Raw genomic sequence first — 19,261 nt, 5'->3', positions numbered from 1 at the left:
AAAAAATAAAGAGGTAACCAGTCTGCAGGGCTGTCTGCACCACCGCTGTTTACCGGGGAGGGGGTGATATTTTAAACCTGGGAGAGCTCACATATTTACCCCACTGAGCCTGACTGACTTGCCATTTGGTGGGGTGAAGACACTGGAGACCACTCGTAAAGGACAGAAGAGGCAAGGAGAGACGCTCCTCAGTTTCTGCTTGATAAGCAAGCAGCTTACAGCCTTTACAGTCCAGAGAAGAAGAGGAAGAGTATCACAACAAGAGAAGATTTAGTTCAAAAAGAAGAATCAAGGATAAAAGTGAGATTAGGGGAGAAGACTCTGGGGGGAGGCGAGAGGGAGCCAGGCTGAGCTGACTTTTCCTCCAGAGGAGGAGTTGCAGTTGCCGGCCAGGGCAGGTCCCAGGGCTGGCAGGGCTGGCCCAACTGCTTCTCCACCTCCGTTCCTTCCTCCTCTTACTCCTCCTTCCTCTCCCTTTACCCATCCACTAAACTGCTGTGCAGTGATGAACTTCCAGGCAGAGCCCTCGAGCAACTTAGGAATGCTTAGAAAATCCTGCCAAATGAACTTTTCTGCCTCGAGGGAAAGAAACTCCAGAGGTTGAGCCTTCATTAGGAGGACCTCCAGCGCAGCTTAGACTGTCACCCTTTTGTCTCCATCTTGTGTTGCACTCACTGGTTGAGTGCACCAAGACACTGGGGACTTTTTAAAAATTAAAAATTTCTTCCTTTTTTTGCTCTTTAAACCGAAATCCTGGCAACCTTTTCAGTAGCACGGTGCAAGGACCAGCTGCACTCACCCAAGATGAGCCGCTGGCTGAAATGCACCTCCATGCACTTTGTGGGTATTGTTAGCCATTTCTGTCATTATTGAAATGCTGTTTGATGGATACTGATTCTTCTATTGTGTTTTCATCTTAAGAAATGCATTACCTTAAAGCATTTTTTAATAAAGTGACATTACAGTGATGGAATTCTTTCTGATACACTTATGAGAGCTAATAATCCTCATTTTAGTGACTCAATATGGGCCTAGTAATTACATTAAATGACATGTCGTCAAAGTGATGTATGCAGTGTTATATTTTTATTACTTGAATGACATTTTCAGTTCATGCTGATGTGCTTACTAATGGCTTGCAATTAAATCTAAGCTAGGGTTATAATTTGCATGTGTGTTCTTTGTGCCGAATGACGGGTAAGACGTTCTCTTAAGAGTTCTCTCTTCCCATACTTGGTAGCCATCACTCATGGGGAGGGGGCGGTTAGTGAGATGAAGTGCAGCACATTCTTGGCACTTTCTGCACTATCTGAAGTCTATTATAGTATCCCCAATGGAAAAACTACATTGTCCTTATGTCTGTTGTATGTGTGTAGTAAATAGACTTTGTGCTTCATATGCATGTGCATTAATCAGTGAGACAGAAAAGTACATTGATTCTGAAGGTGTTGCACTTAATTGAATGTAACTACATACCTGCTCAGTTGAACTGTTTGTTTTGAGATGTTTTGTCATAAACATGCTGTATATCTAATAATTCACTTTCATCATTGTCAGAACACAGATTGGAACAAGTATGACGACCGGCTGATGAAGGCTGTGGAACGTAGCGAGGTGGACAAGGTGGCTGTCGTTCTTAGTAAGAAGGGCATCATCCCCACCAAGCTCGATGTGGAAGGACGATCTGCGTGAGTAAACAAGGACACACACACGCCCATGCCCTGTATGTTGATATTCATATTTAAAGGGCAACCACAAATCTTCATGCTCCACATGTTCCACATGTTCATCTTATACATAGGTACTATCTCTGTGTATTAATACACAATTATTTTGGTTTGCTCAGATTACCTATTTGAGTTTACATGAAACAAAATATGCTATAGAAATTCAAATTCCTTACATCGTTAACATTTCCCACCACACATTCCTGGAAGTTTTTCCTGGATAAAGCATCCATAAATGGGGTTTCTTTAAAGTGAGGTTCTTTTCTGACATCATTGTCTTCCTGCATGACCTCGCAAAAAAGAAAAATATAACTCCTTCCCAAATTTCTCGTAGGAAGATACTACATTTGTCTATGCAGAAAATTTCCCTTCCAGTGTCCATTGGGAGGTCAGTGTGGGAGTTGGTATAAAGAATGTTTGTGGCGAGTGAAGGCTGGACCACATCGACCAGAGTCTGTTTACTTAGTCCTGACAGGAAATGACTCCCTGCAAAGTCAGATCAGATTCACTGTGGTGCTCGCAACACCAACTAATACATGTAGGCCCAGCTGCGGGCTATTAACAGGATAAGTCTTAAAGAACTGTTCTTTATACACTAGGATTTCTTGGTAACCTCAGGTTTTGGGGGGCTTTTGTGTTCTACAGCGGGTTAGTTTTACATTCTGTGTAAGGTTTTAGTGAAAGACCGGGGCTAACAGAGGGATCATACTGTGAGAAATGGAAGGTGTAAGGGAAAAAGTGGGTCAGCATCACTTACTGTACATGTGTCACAGGAATTCTCACATGTTGCACCGTCACCAGCCAAGACCACAGATATTTCAGGTGTCTCATAAAGACCCTCACTCTGCTCCTGTTGGTGATCATGTCCTGGCCTTAAAAAGCAATACATAGAGCTGTTTTTAAAAAGCAGGTACTATGTTTTCTTCCAAAACGAAACCAGATTCCAACTGCAGCATTTTGAGAGGCCAGGCGCCCTCACTTTAATCCCTCATATCTGAATAAGTCACTGTCTAAATAAGCCTGAAGCACAGGACAGACCAAAGGCTTTGTTGGAGCATATAACTTTGGAGCACCAGATCCCAGAAGCAGAGATGCCGAGTATTTTCAGCAGTGTGTGAAATTCCCTGGTGGCACCATTGCAAAGACCAATGATTGTATACATGCACGCGTGTAAGTAAACAGAATTAAACACACAACTAAATGCCTGCTCTCATAATAAGGTGCTAGAATTTGTCAGAACTAAATCAAGAACAATGACAGCCAATGTAGCTCTGACAGACTGTTTAAGGAGGCTGCTGTACACCAGCACAGTCAGCACAGTTATTGCTTAATGAGACCTGCAGAGATGACCGAATACAACTAGATAACAATAAAATCAACACTTAAACTGAGCATTTATAGCAAGAGGTCATGGTTTTTTTCAACTCTAGACAAAATGAAAGTGAACCACAATAGCAACTCAGCAAGTCTGCTTATAGTTCAGTAGGCCACACACAGACCAGCTCGTGTCTACAGCTCTCTGACCAACAAAGGAATGCTGCATGGCGATCCCTTGTAATCATGGACCTCTGTGGGGAGACTAATTACAAACTGTAACACCCTCATATATATTTTGTTGTAACCTGGATTAGCCTCACAGTGTTGAGCTAATGGATTCAGCTGTAACTACTCCATCGCAGCTTCCAGCTGAGTAAACAGTTTACATCTCAGTCATGGCATAAGCACGACCCCACTGAGGTAAGCCTACTCATCACACTTCATTCTGTGCTGTTGTGATAGCTTGCTGACGAGGGCTTAGCAGCAGAAGTCATCCACATGACAGTGCATCACTGGAGACGGTGCTCAGTCCGGCCTGTATCGGGAACCGGCACTGACTGCTGCTTGCACATTGTTTGTCTGGATTAGCAGTAATGAATTTTCTGCTCAAGTGTCAATCAATAACAATAGCAAGCTGTGAGTTTCACATCTCCATAGTTACTAAATAAAGAGAACGGGCCAAAGAGCCACAATTTTTGTTTTTGCATTGAGACAATTAGGTCCTTAAAACTAGAAATGTCCCAGTATCATTTTATTCTTTCAAGTGTACTTTTTAAAACCTAGCATAGCTTAAAATTGTTGTTTTATTGGGCCATTTTTGCCTTTATTGACAGGACAGCTGAAGAGAGACAGGAAATGTGGGGAACAGAGAGTAGGGGAAGAAATGCAAATGGTCGAGGCCGGGAGTTGAACCAGTGACCTCTGCAACGCGGACTGTAGCCTCTTAATGGGGTGTGCCCTTAGACCGCTAGGCCATCGGTGCCCCAAAAATTAGCATGGTTAAGAAAATATATATTGTTGTTGGTAAAACACTGGCTTACATACTGGCTCTGACTGACACTGTGCTGGCATGCAGAGGAATGGGTGGGAGCTTACAAATAATAATAAGTGCACATTGGTGCACAAACTGTCCGGCTTAACTGCTGGTGCCAATTTTTCAGCATCAAAGTCCAATAGAGGTACTGGTATCTGTTAGGGGTGGGACAAAGAAATTGTCAAATCACAATATTGTTGCCCTGACTCGTGCAAACATCTCTACAGTAGTATTGCTGTCACCAAATATTGATGTTTAGATTTTGTAATAATATGGGGCATTGAAAAGATATCCCTCTCTTGTCACTACTTCATGACTCCTTGAGGGTAATAACATTAATTATGAACTTGACGCGGTGCTGTCAGCCTAGTTGTCTAAGCGCATGCCCCATACATGGAGGCTATAGTCCTTCTTGCAGTGGTCACAGGTTCGACTCCCGGCCTCGACCATTTGCATGTCTTCCCCCACTGCTCCCAACATCTCCTGTTTGTCTTCAGCTGTCCTATCCATTAAAGGCAAAATGTGCAAAAATAGAACAAAAAAATTAAGAATTTAAAAAATGAATACACTTGGCCTTTAGAGGAATTTGGTATTCTTCACTTAATCGGATATCATAACCAAGCAGAAACCTCTATGTGGAGAAATGAAGCCAACACGGAGTGAAAAAAACTGCAGTTCCTCAAGTGTCCACTTGATGCTAACCCACTAGGTCTCATGTTAAAATGCAGATTTGTAAGTAAAACAGTTTACAGACCAGTTCAAAAACAAGCTCATTTACGTATACACACCGTGTGGGACATGAATTTTTCTTGCAATGCATCTGTTAAGATATAATAAGGATAATACATTTGTAATATTAGAGGCACAGCTGACTTGACATACAGGTCTGAGCATTGAAGCTACAATCTGTGTTGGAACAACTCTATGTGACACTGTGGTTGAAATCAACTTTTGTGTCTTGAACATGTTTTTCCCAACCAGTTGAGAGTCCTTCAGACAAAATATCTGAGAAAGACTTGATTTTCTAAGATGTTTTATGGAATAAGGTATTATCTAAAGACGCAGCAGCCAAAGTTTTTTGACTTTTGCACCCTAAGAGACACACAATATTGCACATAGTTTAGCTACTAGCACTCTGGTTTACTCTTTCCTGTCCACCCTCTAAAAATAGCAACCCTATCCTGTAGGCTGTCAACCTGAAAGTTGCCTAAGGAGCAGGTGTGAAGATGAAATGTCATAGCCGAATGTCCTTTCTAAAAGCCAGATCCTTCAGTCTGCCAAAACTCAGCTTTTAGCCTTTGTAAGTAGCACTTATCTTATGTAGCTGCACCAAGTCGTCACGTTTGTCAGATGTGTTTTGGTCTTTTGGTTTCACAGTTTTGTAAGCAGGCGTATACAGTTTTATAAAGCTGTTATATTGGAATTGAGTCTAATGCAAAAAAGAAAACATAACATAGTTGTTAAAACATAGTTTTCAGTACATTAGTGAGACCAAAAGTCTAAAAGTCAACGCAGTTCAAGTTTGTAATTTTATATTTGTGACTGTGTTCTGAGACATTCCTTCAGTCACTCTCTGGAGAGTTCTTTGGCTCATGAACTTGTAGAGTCACATCACTTTTGTCCCCCTCCCTCTGAAGCTCTGCTCTGCTTCCTGTTTTCTATTTGCCCCAAGAGGTCAGGACCCTCCTCTGCCCCCTCGAGAAGCAGCATCTCCTGGCCATCAACACAGCTTTTAATACCCACACCCTTGTTGAGGTGACAGCCTCGCTGTCTCCTCGGCAGATACCTCGGGGTTAGTGTATAAACGGGTCCAAGCGGCTTGATGGGTGACAGGATGGGATTGGTTTACACACAAGTGCTTTGCAGACTTTGACAGCCAGTGGCGGCAGTGCTGCTGTGGGTTAAATCAGAGAAGGGGAGCAGGAATGTTTCCAGTCAGAAGTGATGATTAAAGACATGTTGGCAAACGTGCAGTGGGACACTGCTTAATTGAGTAACAAGGGAAGATGCAAACTTTGTGCACTATAATCATCAGCAAGTAGATTTTGCAGGGAAAAGTTCTCTTTTTCTTTTAAACATATGTCCTTATTCTCATCCATGTGGGCTTAGAAATTGAATTGAAATATTTCACGTATTGTTTCAGGGTTTAAAAATAAACTCTGAAAAATGTTGAGGTCAGTAAGGAGGCCTGGCAGTCATATTTGTTATCATTCGGGGCATTTGGTTGCACCACATTATGCAAGCTAGAAAGTAAAAGCAGAGAAAAAACACAAATCAAAGTTTTCATTGAGTTATAATAATCTCAGCAGTGAACTTAACTCTTCTCATTTTGAACACACTGTTCCCTCAGTTTGAGTGGGTCCTACATGTACACGACACAATAACATAAAAAAGTGGAACATGACACTGACTGTTTTATTTGTGCAACCTCTGTTTTTTCTGAAAAGAGCTCAGATATTAAACGCAGTCACTTGTGCATTTAGAAAATGCTGTTTGTATTGCCCTTGGTTCCCATGGAAACATTACATACCACGAGGTTCCTTGAGTTACCCCCTCGCCTCCTCTCTCTTTACACCCTATCACTTTGGCACCTCTCTCTTCTTCACCGAGTGCTGTTTAGTCTTTGCAGTCTCCCTCCATCTCATGCCCCCGTCTGTTTTTCTCTCCTGATTGTTTTGCAGGTTTCATTTGGCTGCGACACGAGGACACCTAGAATGTCTCAACCTCATCCTGGGACACAGTGTGGACGTTACTGCGACTGACGCCACTGGTGAGTTCAGGTGGCATGAAAGCAGTACTCTGGAGCCATTCTCATTATTTCAGTCAGGGTAACTTCACATTAAAGACTTTTCCCTTCGTGAAAAGTAAAGCACACCTTGAATATTGGTCTCATAACAGCGTGTGATGAAAAATCCACATGATGACCTTGTAATAAGGAAGAGTTCAGAACTCTGTGCCCGAACATTTTGTCTGTTTGGAGGAAGATAAGGATGTGTTGGTGAGAAAATTGGTGTTAATAGTGGTCTGTTTCTCTTTCTTATCTGATGATGAACAGCAAATGAGTATATTCTCATGTATGGAGGCAAAAACCCTAGGGTATAACATTTTGACCTAAAAATAAGGAAGAAGTGTTTAGATCATAGGGGAGCGTATGAGATGATCTGTTAGTGTTGACGATGTTAGACGATTTAATTTGGAATAAGCCTCCTTCACATGCGGCTCACCTGCTTTTGTAAAAACTAAATCATGGAGTAGAAATATCTCTGCATTCAAGTTGAGGTTTTTGGCCAGTATAAAACATTGTTAGTGAAGAAAGCTAGAAGAGCAGACAAAAAGGCAGAAGAAGACTGTGCAGTTAGACACCAGACCTACTGTCTGCGTTTGGAGAAAGGGGAAGATCAGGGGAGCACGTTGGAGGGGCAGGAGTACTGAGAACAAAGCCACAGGTGCACTGTAATTCTGTTGGAAGCACTGTGTTCAGGAAAGTTACAATTGCACTTTTGGCTTAAGCCTTGAAAATACATTCATGAAAACTCTTGACTTTGAATGCACTGTTTTCAATTGCTGCGTTTATCTCTTCAGGTAAAAATGCTCTCCATCTGGCTTCCAGAAATGGACATTCACTGTGTGTGCAGAAACTCCTGCAGGTAAAGTGCAGACAAACTCCCTGTGTTCCTCTCCCACTATTGGTGGATGAGTTATGTGAACATCTGTGATACGCTGTTGCAGCTTTTTATACTCTTCGTATTATTTCCTTTTCTTCAGTTCAGGGTTTTTATTGTCGTAGCTCACGCTGGTGTGTTTTGTCTGCTCACACTGCTGTATTCATGGAACACAGAGTAGCCTCCTAGTCACCGGCCAAACGGAGCAGTTTCCCTTTCAGCTCCTTTAAATAATTATTGGCGAACAGCTCTGGCAGCTGAGCCCACTCTGTATCGGTCAACAGTAGGCCCTGTTGAGTCACTATGACCTACTGGAGGATTTATGTGTTTACAATTAGGGGGCTATCTCTGCAATATTATGGTCTCATGGTGTTGTAGCCCGCCCCCCACCCCCATCCATGGCATGGCAGTGATCTAACGGAGGTTACGGCTGTTGGCAGAGGGGGTTGCCAGCAGTGTTGACAAGCCTTCCCTCCTGCAAACCTGCCGTCCATTCTGGGTGCCGTCATCACACCAGACATAGCAGCTGGACGCCAACACCTCCCACCCTCACTAACTCTGCAATCCCCCCTCCATCAGGTATAGGATATCCCCCCTCCAGGCTCCACCGCAGCCCCCACTACTGCTCTTTTAACCCTCCCCCCTCTGCTTTGTCACTTGAGCGTGCTGCTAATTTTTGGCTCTTGTTGCTAGAGAGAGTTGGGTTTTTATAGTGGGGGGGCAGAGCCCTCTGGCAAGCTTACCCAGCAACATCAGGCCCCTGTTAGCATTGAGTCCTCAAGGCTCATAGCAAGCCCTCATCACCACAGTGCTACAGTCATCCATGTTAAACACCTGACTGACTGTGTAGAGATGTCAAAAACATTTCAGCACAACGCCACTTACCCTAATATGACCTGCCTGCTGGTGCAGCTCAGGTTCCACTGCAAAACAGCTGAAATCAATTATTTTATGACCTGTTTTTTTCCCAATTCAAAGATAATTTATAAACTATACACAAACCAAAGTCTATATGAGGTGAGACAGGCATTGTTGTTGTAAAAATAACTAATGTTTTTCCTCCAAGATTGAGTTGATGTGAGTGTTACTGAGTTGTAGACCTTGATTTTTTAATTCTTCAATTTTTGAATGAATAAACATAAAACTCAGATCAAATATTCAACTATCAAATCAAACCAACTTTTTTAGGCGGCTGTTGCTCAGGGGTGGAGTCGGTCATCTCTCAATCTGAAGATCAGGGAATTGATCCCGGGTCCCACTGTCCACATGCCAAGGTGTCCTTGGACAAGAAATGTAACCCCAAAACTGCCCCCGGTGCTGTGCCGTGTGAATGGGATTAGTTAGTGCTGATGGGCTCTTTACATACAGCTGCTGTCATCAGTGTACATGTAACGTAAAAGCACTTTGAGTAGTCAGAAGACTAGAAAAAGCCAACATAATCACAGTCCATTTACCATTTTGTTATCCACTCTGAAGCAAACTGTCCTGTTTGACCTTTTCAGTCACATATATTGGCTGTTTGCATAGTGTCAACAGCATCCTATCAGAAGCCTTGTCATGTACCATATTCGATTACAGAAAAATATATATGTCCATTAAACTGTGAGTAACCATGTGGCCAAATACAGACTCCTTTCTGTACCACAAACTATCAGACATTCTTCATCAGGCATCGAACATTTTCAGATACTTTCTTAATTGCTATTTACAACCAATGATCCATGTTGTCATTTCAAATGAAGTGCTTTTGAGTTTTTAGAGTCAACTTTCTCAAAGACATAATCTCACTCTACAGACCTCTAGGGATATTTCAGCACTAGTAAGATAATTAGCTGTACATGATTCTGTTGTGCCAACATGTGCTTGTGATGTTTTACAGCACAACACTCCAGTTGGAAATGTGGACCTACAAGGAAGAACAGCTCTTCATGACGCTGGTAAGACTTTACTGTTAAACACCTTAGAGCTTTTTCATAGGTCATCCAAAGGTTTCCATCAAAGTTAAAACATTACTTAAGTTAAACTATAGTAACAAAGAAGTGCTGACAGTGTACTTGTTAAGCTTTACACTGTATTGTTTTCTCAGATGAAGAGAGGTTCAGCTGATGTGCTTGTGTTTTCATTGGTAAATAGGATGATTTGACTAAAGGTGCTTTTTCTCCCTCCACAGTCATGGCCGGCTGCTCCTCCAGCGTGAAGCTCCTCTGTGACAGCGGGGCTTCTGTGAATTCCACTGATTTTGTAAGAGTTTATCTTGTATCACTTGAGTCAGAATGGTCCATTCTGAAACTTTTATTTCATTTCCCACATACTCAGTTATTGCTGAGGAAAAGCAAATTGGTCTGCATGCCCCTGAAAGGCAGTTACCTCCTCAGTCGTAGTCATCAGCTGTATGAATGGCTGTGTGATGGTGTTTGCTTTGAGTTGGCAGGCTAACTGGACTCTAAAGGGGTTTATATCTTAACCATGTGCTCTTGAGATCGAATTAGTGCTTTTTAAGATCTGTATGTCTTTGTGTTCTTTCTCCAGGATGGCAGGACACCTCTGGTTCTGGCAACCCAGATGTGTCATCCACGTATCTGTCAGCTGCTGCTGGAGCGAGGGTCTGACATCACCACCAGGGACAAACAAAACAAGTAAGACAATCTTCTTTTGGAGAGTTTGTTGGTGGCCTAGAAGTACAACAGTCTCGCCATGGACAGTTAGGAGCTCATGCTAAATATCAATATACAAAAAGAAGCATATTTGAAAAGGATTTACTGTATATCTGCTTTAAAAGATGAGTGGGTGAGTCTGTATGTCTGGGTTCTCTGCATACTGAAGGTCAAACAACTATTAAAATGAATGAATAAGGGTCAACATTTCATACATTTTCAACACAGCAAATATAAAAGGACTGCCTGAAGCAGTAACATCATATCTGTATGATGCAGCTCTACTGGGATTTTTACTATGGCTTTTCAGCCGCCCAATGAAATGATGGAATAAAAACAACCAGACTTTGTGAAAAAACAGGACACATCAAGTCTACTCAGCTTCCACTGCTCGGACTTATTCAGCAGTGACACAAAACACAAAACACACATCTAACTGCTATTGTTTTAATATTTAATGACACAATCATTTCATAGATAGTTTGTGCTCTTGTTCTTGCTCATAAACTGTCTTTGTTGACCCTCAGGACGGCGCTGATTCTGGGCTGTGAGTTTGGCTGTAAGGATGCAGTGGAGGTGTTGCTGAAGAACGGCATTGACGTCAAGGCAGTTGACAGTTTGAACCACGATGCATTTCACTACGCCCGCCTCAGCAAGAACCAGGAGCTTGTTGCGTTGATCAAAAGTTACCTCGACAAAGCTACCAGAGGTCAGATTAATCATGTAGCTGTTTGTTTTCAATCCATTTATTTAACATGAACGTGATCCCTGGTAACAATCTGATCTGACCAATAAAGAGGAACAAAGGATTCTTGAATTTAGTTTTCTGTCAGGTACGTGTGGCTTTAGTAGGCTGCGCTAGTGATTCCTAAGTGATGCTTGAGGTGTATATATTGTGGAAACATCTCTCTTGCCGTGACAAAATCGATCCTAAGCTGAAAGTCAGGATGTTTTTGTTTGATTAATAGAATGAAGAAATGTACATACTGTGCTCACATTGTGCATGGATTGTTATTATCTCATCTTCTAGACAGAAAGTTTTTTCAGCACTTCTAACAAACGAACAATAAACACTATATTTGGATAAAATGTGTTATTAAGGACACGACATCACGTCGTACCGTGAGCAGAACATGAAAAGGGATCCCTTAAGCATAGATAGGAGCATGTTTTAATGCCAGTGATAGCACTATTTCATAAACACAACACAAAGGTGTTGTTATGACAATGTACAGCTGATCCTATAATTAGAAGACAGTCATAGGCTTGTTTTGAATGTTTCCTGATTTTCTATTTCTCTGATGTTTGTTTGCATTCATCCTTCTTGTTTGCATTTCTTTCCTCGGTCATGCTTCAGGATCGCTTCTCTGTAAACATACCTGCTTTAGTCAAATCTTGCTAATAGTGTCGGAGGAAGAGTGAAATCATGACTTGTTTTTGTCGTTATTACAGAAAAAGAGGCTGCAAAGATGGAACAATGGAAGCGACAGGTAATCTGCTGCATTCAGGCTCACATCATCCATTACAAAAATCACTTTCCGTCACAAGCAGTTGTTATCTTCAACACTACTTTGCATAATTTTGATGCATAAGCACAACCTGAGGGGGAAATGGTCCTTTCTGACTGCACTGTCTCTTTGTTAAAGATGCCTTTTACAGACTCAAGGTTTCTTGAGACCACAGAGCGCTTTTAAATCTATTAAGCCGGAATATTTCCTGTCTGATGTGTAAATGCCAAGACACTTTGATGGCTGTGTTTTCATATTCTGCCTTTTCAACCTGCTGTGACATATTCCCCACATTTATCTTAGACTTGGTGTTGAAGCAAAGTCTCTTCTGCATTTCTAAACCTGCTGAGTGCTCACTGGTGCTCAGATGTACATGACTGCCATCTAGTGATCTAAACGGAGAGCTGTTCCATGTCAGCCTGTTGAACTTTAATATCTGCAAAACAAGGCTGTTCAAAAGATCCTGTCTTGTTTGCAGCATTCAGTGGAGAGATCAGAGGCAGCTGAGGCTAATAGAAGGGATCAAATCATACATGTAAGTGCTGTATAGCTTCAGCCTCCATCCCTTTATATAGAACAAACACTCACTTAACTTCCTCTATACTTCTACAGCGACTATCAAAATGTATAATGTGCTGATCACAAGGTTGATTCCACATTAAAAAAAACAGGATTTTGATAGGTTTAAGTTTTTCAATGTTGTATTTTTGTTCATGCATGTATTTTTCAGGACTTGGAGAGACAGAACGAGACCATGCAGGATAGTCTCAGAAAGTACCAACAGGAGCAGAAAGTCCTGCTGGATAAGGTCAACATTCTGCAGCAACAGCTCACACAGGTAAACAAAACAACAACAGAACAAGAGCTGCTGAGCTGGATAGAGCAAAACAATTCAATAAAACCCTCCAGCCATGCATGCCCTTTACTGGCTTGTTGTTGTCAGAGCACATGGTTTTCTCTGAGCTGGAGGAGAGTTCTGAGAGTCCTAGAGGGGTTTGGTTGACACATATAATTATAAAAGTTGAACTGAGTCACTCTCTTGGTTTGACACCAATAGTTCAGGGATGAGTTAACACGAAAAATAGGCAAGTTAATGGCTCTCAGAAGAGACTGAACAGGATACGAATAAAGTGCTTTTAAGAGAGGTTGATTAAGTCATTAATTACTGATCATAAATGATTCTTCTTTTCATCTGCAGGAGAAGATAACCGTGGAAGGCACTCAAAAAGAGGTAGGAAACATTTTATTGTATTTTGTGGGACTCGTTCAGGATTCTTAAATTTGTTCCTCAGAATAGTACACCGTTTTCACATTATCTTACCTCAGTAGGAATCAAGGTTAAGTGCTAAAGCATTTCAAGTCTTAATAATTTACAGAAATAGATCAATAATAATCAATAAACAAATTAATACAATGCAACACACAGGTTTGGTTTGATTAAAATACAAATGAGTGAAACACAGGCAACATGTCTTCCCTGCTGCTGGTTATGTTGAAGCATCTTCAAGTAAGATTAAGGCATCTGAGGTGTGAGTGCCCATAACATTAGTTATGGGCACTCACACCCATAAAAAACAGTAAACAGATGTTTGTTTATTTATTTATTTATTTATTGTATTGCACATATGAAAGAACGAGACAAACAAATAACAATAGCCTTGATGAAACAGACTTGAGAGATAAATTCAACAGTAACCAACCACTAACTTTGGTGACAAGAAACATGCTGAACGCATCCATAAATATCCTAAAGGGCTTGTAGTGTGGCTTTCCTAATAAGAAACATTTAACATAAAGACAAAGTATTAACATATGTCCATATAGTTCAGAATCTGAGACAGAGTTTTATAACTTTTTGGATATGTTAGCTTCAGGATTGCCCTGGCTTTATTAGGATGAAAAACCTTCTTCTGAAAATGTCCTCTCTTGTCTTTAAAACTTTAACATTAGCTACAGTTTGCTTCTTGGTGTACATACAGCACTATAAAGAATGTTTTTATTCAAAACTCCTCGACCGAGCCAGTTTGAGACTGTCATAGTGTTGTTGAAGTTGAAGCATCTGCAGTAGTGACAAAAACACAAGCTGCAGAGCACTGAATCATTTAGTAGGTGACTGATGTAAGATTGTAAAAGACAAAAGTTAGCGCCGTGCATAATCTGTGAAATATCATGTTTGTAGCAGTCTTAGTTCTCTACAGTGCTTTAGTGCTTTAACACTTCTGCCACTAATATCTACAAACAATAATATTAAAATGAATTATTGTACAAGTAAATGTAACTAAACTGCCTTTATTCAAGGAGCTCGGTGATAAATGTGAGGCTACCATAATAGGTAAACAGTTAAATGTGAATAGACAAATATTCTTCAATGTGAACTCAGACCTCACATTGTTTGCTTTGATCCAGTCACTCACTTATTCATCCAAAAATCTCTGCATACTTTGACTTCACAAACCCTTTTTTTTTAATGTCTTTTTCTCTCTGTTGATTCAGAAAGAGCATCTGAAGGTGTTACTCAGCGCCAAAGAGGATGGAGCTCGAGGCTTGGAGACCGTCAAGGTCCAGCTCAGGAGCACTTTGGTCAGTCAACTTGTCTGATTTGCACTTAGAAGCATTAACCCCCCCACCCCCCAGAAATGAATGGAGCTAAGGTTTCTTTATTCTCGGCCCGAATTATTAATATATTTTATAATTATGTATTTGAAAGACCAAAGTTTAAGAGCTACTCGAGCTGTGTTTAACAATTTGTCCTCAGAATTAAGGCTTAATATCTAAAAATCATAAAGTGAAGCTCTTCATTACAGAAACACACTGATTTACAAGTTAATCAAGGATGCCAGACTAAGTGCAGTCTAATAAAGGAGTCCAGTATTCATACGTTTTGATGTTCAGTGCTGTTGAATCTGTTGTACAGACTGTGATCCTGCTGTTTCTGAGAGTGTAGTCTGCAGTGAAGTTGAACAGTATTACATTATTCATGGAGCCATTATTGGCACTAATGGGTAGACCAAAATAGAAACATCTACCTAGCATCTCATTTTATAGCAGGACTGCTGTAATAAACTTTAAAAATTACATGTCCCCAATAAACTGGAAACTAACTGTATCTGCTCTAAGTGAATCCCATCATGTGTGGGAGATATTTGGTTTATTGTTGTTGTTTTGTAGCATATGCTGCAAAGTTGTTTTTGTAATAAATTAAATTGAAGTGAAGTCAGAACCTTTTGTAAAGGGTTTGTGCATCTGTGTTTCCTCACAGGGAGATTACTCTGGTCAGTCAGTCATCAAAGGTAAGCTCTCATCTACTTTATTCTAATTAAACAAACACTATGCTGATTTCTATTTCTTCGGGAGAGTAATATCAGCTCTTTCTTCGCTTTTCTTGCAGGTAAAGAAAACTCTTTGGTTAAACAAGCTCACAGCCTGGATTCTGATCAGGTAGGTTTTATTTTTTGGGATAGTGTGATATACAAAAATTAATATTCATATATGTGTCTGAAGATTTTTCCTGCACATGCAAAAGTTAACATTTCTAAACAGTACTTGGATCCTCCCTGTTTCCTTGCTCCCTTCAATATGAGATTTATAACTCCATCATCAGCTTTGTCAACCTGATTAACCTGAATATACTTCTTTAGTCATTATGGTGAGTTTCATCATCAATAAGCATTTCCTATTTCTCTGCAGAAGATGCAGAAAGCTGCCATGGTTCGTTCACTGTCCAGACCTTCAGAGAGGAGTCCACCTGCTGGAGCCTGGGATCTCTCTGGTGAACCGGAGGCCCTCCGACATGAACTTGAGGCGGTTAAGAGAAGACAACAGGCAGCAGAGGAAGAGTCGTCCCGGCTTCAATCTGCCCTCAACCGTAAAAACCGAGAGTGCCAGGAGCTGGTTCAGAGCCGAGACACCATCCAGAAACAGGCCGACCAGCAGGTGCAAGAACTGGAGGAAGCCTTGGGAGACGTCCAGAAGAGGATGCTGGATTCTGAGTGTAAGGTCAAGCAGCTCCAAGCTCATGTAGTCGCTGTTAAGGAGCATTTAGGAGGCCAGGGGACAGAGGAGCTGCGTGCCCAGCTGCAGGATATCAAAGCCAAGTACGAAGGCGCTTCAGCTGAAGTGTGCCGTGTTCGTAACCGCCTCAAACAGAGCGAGAAGGCTTTGGAGGAGTACAAAGGGAGTGAGAGCCAGCTAGCAGCGGAGGCAGAGAGGCTGAACCAAGAACTTGGAGCTCTGACTGCAGAAAGAGATGAACTAGCAGAAACCCTTTTAGAAATGGACTCTCAATTAAAAGAGGCCCAGACTAAACACGGCAACACAGTACCAGCGGAGAAGTTTGACAACATGAAAAACCTGCTCACCAACGCGGTGGATGAGAAAGAACGGCAGATCGCTGAGCTGAGGGAAGACTACGACCGCGTGCTGGAGGAGGTCGCTGATCTCCATCGGAAGATAGACTGTCCGTCATCACAGGGGGGATCGAAGGCGTCGTCTGAGGAGCAGCAGAGGATACTGGGAGCACTGGAAGAGCAGAACGCTTCGCTGAAAAAGAAACTGATGGACTTGACTGCAAAAAGCCAGGCTCTGATTCAAGAGATAGAGGAGAGTGAGGAGGAGAGAGACATCCTACGAGAGCAGCTGGATGAGTTCAACAACAGGATTGGGATTGACCTTATACCCATGAAAGACCACGATGAGGCTCGGAGGAACATGGTGGTGGCTCTTGAAGACCTGGAGGACAAGCTGGTTGAAGCCAGCGAGCGTTACGGAAAAGCAGAGGCACAAGTCCAGCAGCTTCAAACCGAGAGAGCCTCGCTGCAGGAGAATCTCAGCGGCCTCAAGAGCACCGGTGAGACGCAGCAGAGCGCCATGGACGCTCTGAGATCTCAGAATGACGACCTGATGAAGAAACTTGAACTTTTGCAGAAGAGATGTGACGACAGAGAGGTAGAGTGCGTACAGCTGAGCACACAGAGCCAGACTCTGAAACAGAGCTTGGATGGCGAGTATGTTCCCAGACAGCAGCACGAGCAAGTGAAGATGGAGTTGAGCTCCACCCTAGAGAGCGTTAAAGCCGAGATGTTGAAGTTGGAGACCAAGGGAAGCGAAAGTGGGGAAGAACTAAAGCATGTGAAAGAAGGCAATGATAAGTTGAAAGAAGAGTTGGAAAAAGTCCTGTTGGAGATGAATACAGAGTACATTAGTATTAAAGACCACATATCTGCAATAGACAAGTTGAATGTTGCTGTGGTGGAGGCAGAGGATCGAGAAAATCAAGCATCAACCAAGTATGCGTCTGTTCAGGAGGAAAACATCAAACTTACACAAGAACTGGAGGCCCAGAGGAAAGAGCTTGATACCATACAGGAAGCTATCCAGTCTAAGTTTATTCCACTGACAGCAGCTGAGGAGAAAGAGAGCTCTTACAGTGCCCAGGTAAAGGAGCTGACAGCCAAGCTGTTAGAAATGGAAGAGAAGTATAACAAAGAGAGGTCTGCTGGAGAGAGCAACACACAAGAGAAAGACAAACTTCGAGTTGAGATGGAATCCGTTCAACAGAGACTGGACTCTGTACTGGTCAGCAGTGAGAAACACAAGGACGTGGAGGACGAGTTCAAGAGCAAATTTGACGAACTGACCCAGAAGTTGGTCAACTTAGAGCAGCAGCACAAGGAAGTAACTCTGCAGAAAGAGGATCTTGAGGACCAGAATGTCTTCTGCAACTCTCAGATCCAAAATCTCCAGGAGCGTCTGAAATCAGAGTTGACTCGCATCTCAACATATGACACAGAGCTTAAAGCCCTTAATGATGCCATGCAGCAAGCCCAGACCGACTGCAAGAAAGCCAGAGAGGCTCGGCAGGAGGAGGCCCTGAGGGTTTGTGCTTTACAAAAAGATCTACAGGATCGCCGCGAGGATCAGACTGCTTTGCAACAACTAGCCACAGCCAAGGACGCCCTGCAGGCTGAAGTCACTAAGCTTCAGCTGGCTCTCCGTGAAGAAGAGGAGAACAATGCCCAGAGAGCCGAAGACGTGTCTGCCCTCCAATCTGAGCTCCTTCAAGCCACACAGGCTCTCGAGGAGATTCACTACGCGGACGACCAAATGAACCAGCTGAAGAAGGAGAAGCAGCAGCTGGAGGAGGAAGCTGCCAACCTGAGCAACAAGCTGCTCAGCTTAGCAGAGCAGTGCGAGGATGCCCAACAGGGAGCCACGCGAGCGAGGGAGGGTGAGAGCAGAGCCAGGGCAGAGATGGAGACTGTCCAGGAGAAGGGACATGCCATCGAGAGGGAGATCAGGGAGCTTAAAGGGAGATATGATGAGTCACTCAGTACCATCTGTGACCTCCAGAGGAGGATTCAGACATCAGCTCAGCAGACTGAGGCCAAAGACAAGAAGGTAGGGAGAGTATAACTTTAGATTTGAATTGTTAATTGTTGATGGATTGAACAGAATGTGTAGTTTGGTTTAAACAATATTCATCAGAAGAAGTATGTGTGCTTACCTTTAGCTTAATGTATCTACTGAAAATTTAAATGTCATCCACTATTAAGAACAATTACTGTCTGACTCTTAGTAAAAACACCAGCATGAAATTCTTCTATCATTTATGTATTGTGGTAGTAATACATTCAAAAATGTATGTGCGTTATTATTCATGTCTTTGTGTGTGTGTCAGATCACAGAGCTGCTGACGGAAGTTGAGCGATTAAAGCAGGCACTGAATGGTCTGTCTCAGCTCGCGTATACGAGCAGCGCACCCAACAGGAGACAGACGCAGCAAATGGACACACTCCAAGCCCAGATCAAGAACCTACAGCAACAGCTGGCTGTGAGTGGACAAACAGTACATAATGAAATAAGAATCACAGAAAATGATGTAGAAATATGCACATTCTGTTTAATAGTAATTGACTTTTTGCTTTTGAGTGAATGAAAAACAACTGTAAGAGTCTGTAGTTGCTTCATTTTATTATAGTGCACAAATGTTATGTTCGTACCAGCTGTGACCGTACAGTGTTTGTGTGCCTCCTCCATCGGGTGAAAACACCAGAAGAAAATCAGTATCTCTACCCCTGTAGCTAAATCTCTTCAGGACATGTTATGACTGTAAACGATTCATGACAATGTTTCTGTCTTCTTCGTCTCTTCTGTTGTAAACGATTCATGACAATGTTTCTGTCTTCTTCGTCTCTTCTGTTTTAAAAGGATGCTGAGAGGCAACACAGAGAGGTGGTTTCAATTTATCGAACTCATCTTCTTAGTGCAGCACAGGTAAGCTCAACTTCATAACCTCTTCAAGGTGAGAGATCTCTTACCTTTCTCCTTACACTAAACTTTTTAGGAATCACACTTCCAAATG

At 42.2% G+C, this 19,261-nt stretch overlaps 1 protein-coding gene across 2 annotated transcripts in view; it reads left to right on the top strand.

The window, feature by feature from the left end:
* Positions 1-19,261, top strand: part of uacab (uveal autoantigen with coiled-coil domains and ankyrin repeats b) — a 54,968-nt gene that overhangs the window by 31,897 nt on the left and 3,810 nt on the right. The window contains exons 2-18 of one of the 2 annotated variants that reach the window (XM_034679976.1): positions 1,558-1,688; positions 6,759-6,847; positions 7,660-7,724; positions 9,619-9,676; positions 9,910-9,980; positions 10,269-10,375; positions 10,921-11,102; positions 11,846-11,883; positions 12,380-12,436; positions 12,632-12,739; positions 13,100-13,132; positions 14,395-14,481; positions 15,161-15,191; positions 15,290-15,339; positions 15,589-18,297; positions 18,578-18,730; positions 19,108-19,173. In XM_034679976.1, the coding sequence (XP_034535867.1) occupies positions 1,558-1,688; positions 6,759-6,847; positions 7,660-7,724; positions 9,619-9,676; positions 9,910-9,980; positions 10,269-10,375; positions 10,921-11,102; positions 11,846-11,883; positions 12,380-12,436; positions 12,632-12,739; positions 13,100-13,132; positions 14,395-14,481; positions 15,161-15,191; positions 15,290-15,339; positions 15,589-18,297; positions 18,578-18,730; positions 19,108-19,173 (4,035 nt within the window). The remainder of the gene's footprint in view (positions 1-1,557; positions 1,689-6,758; positions 6,848-7,659; positions 7,725-9,618; positions 9,677-9,909; positions 9,981-10,268; positions 10,376-10,920; positions 11,103-11,845; positions 11,884-12,379; positions 12,437-12,631; positions 12,740-13,099; positions 13,133-14,394; positions 14,482-15,160; positions 15,192-15,289; positions 15,340-15,588; positions 18,298-18,577; positions 18,731-19,107; positions 19,174-19,261) is intronic. The other variant, XM_034679977.1, reaches the window with a different exon arrangement.

This window comes from Notolabrus celidotus, chromosome 3 (assembly GCF_009762535.1).
Source record: "Notolabrus celidotus isolate fNotCel1 chromosome 3, fNotCel1.pri, whole genome shotgun sequence".
Classification (NCBI taxonomy): domain Eukaryota; kingdom Metazoa; phylum Chordata; class Actinopteri; order Labriformes; family Labridae; genus Notolabrus; species Notolabrus celidotus.
Note: the sequence above shows the minus strand (reverse complement) of the source record. Positions and strands in the feature narration are given on the sequence as shown.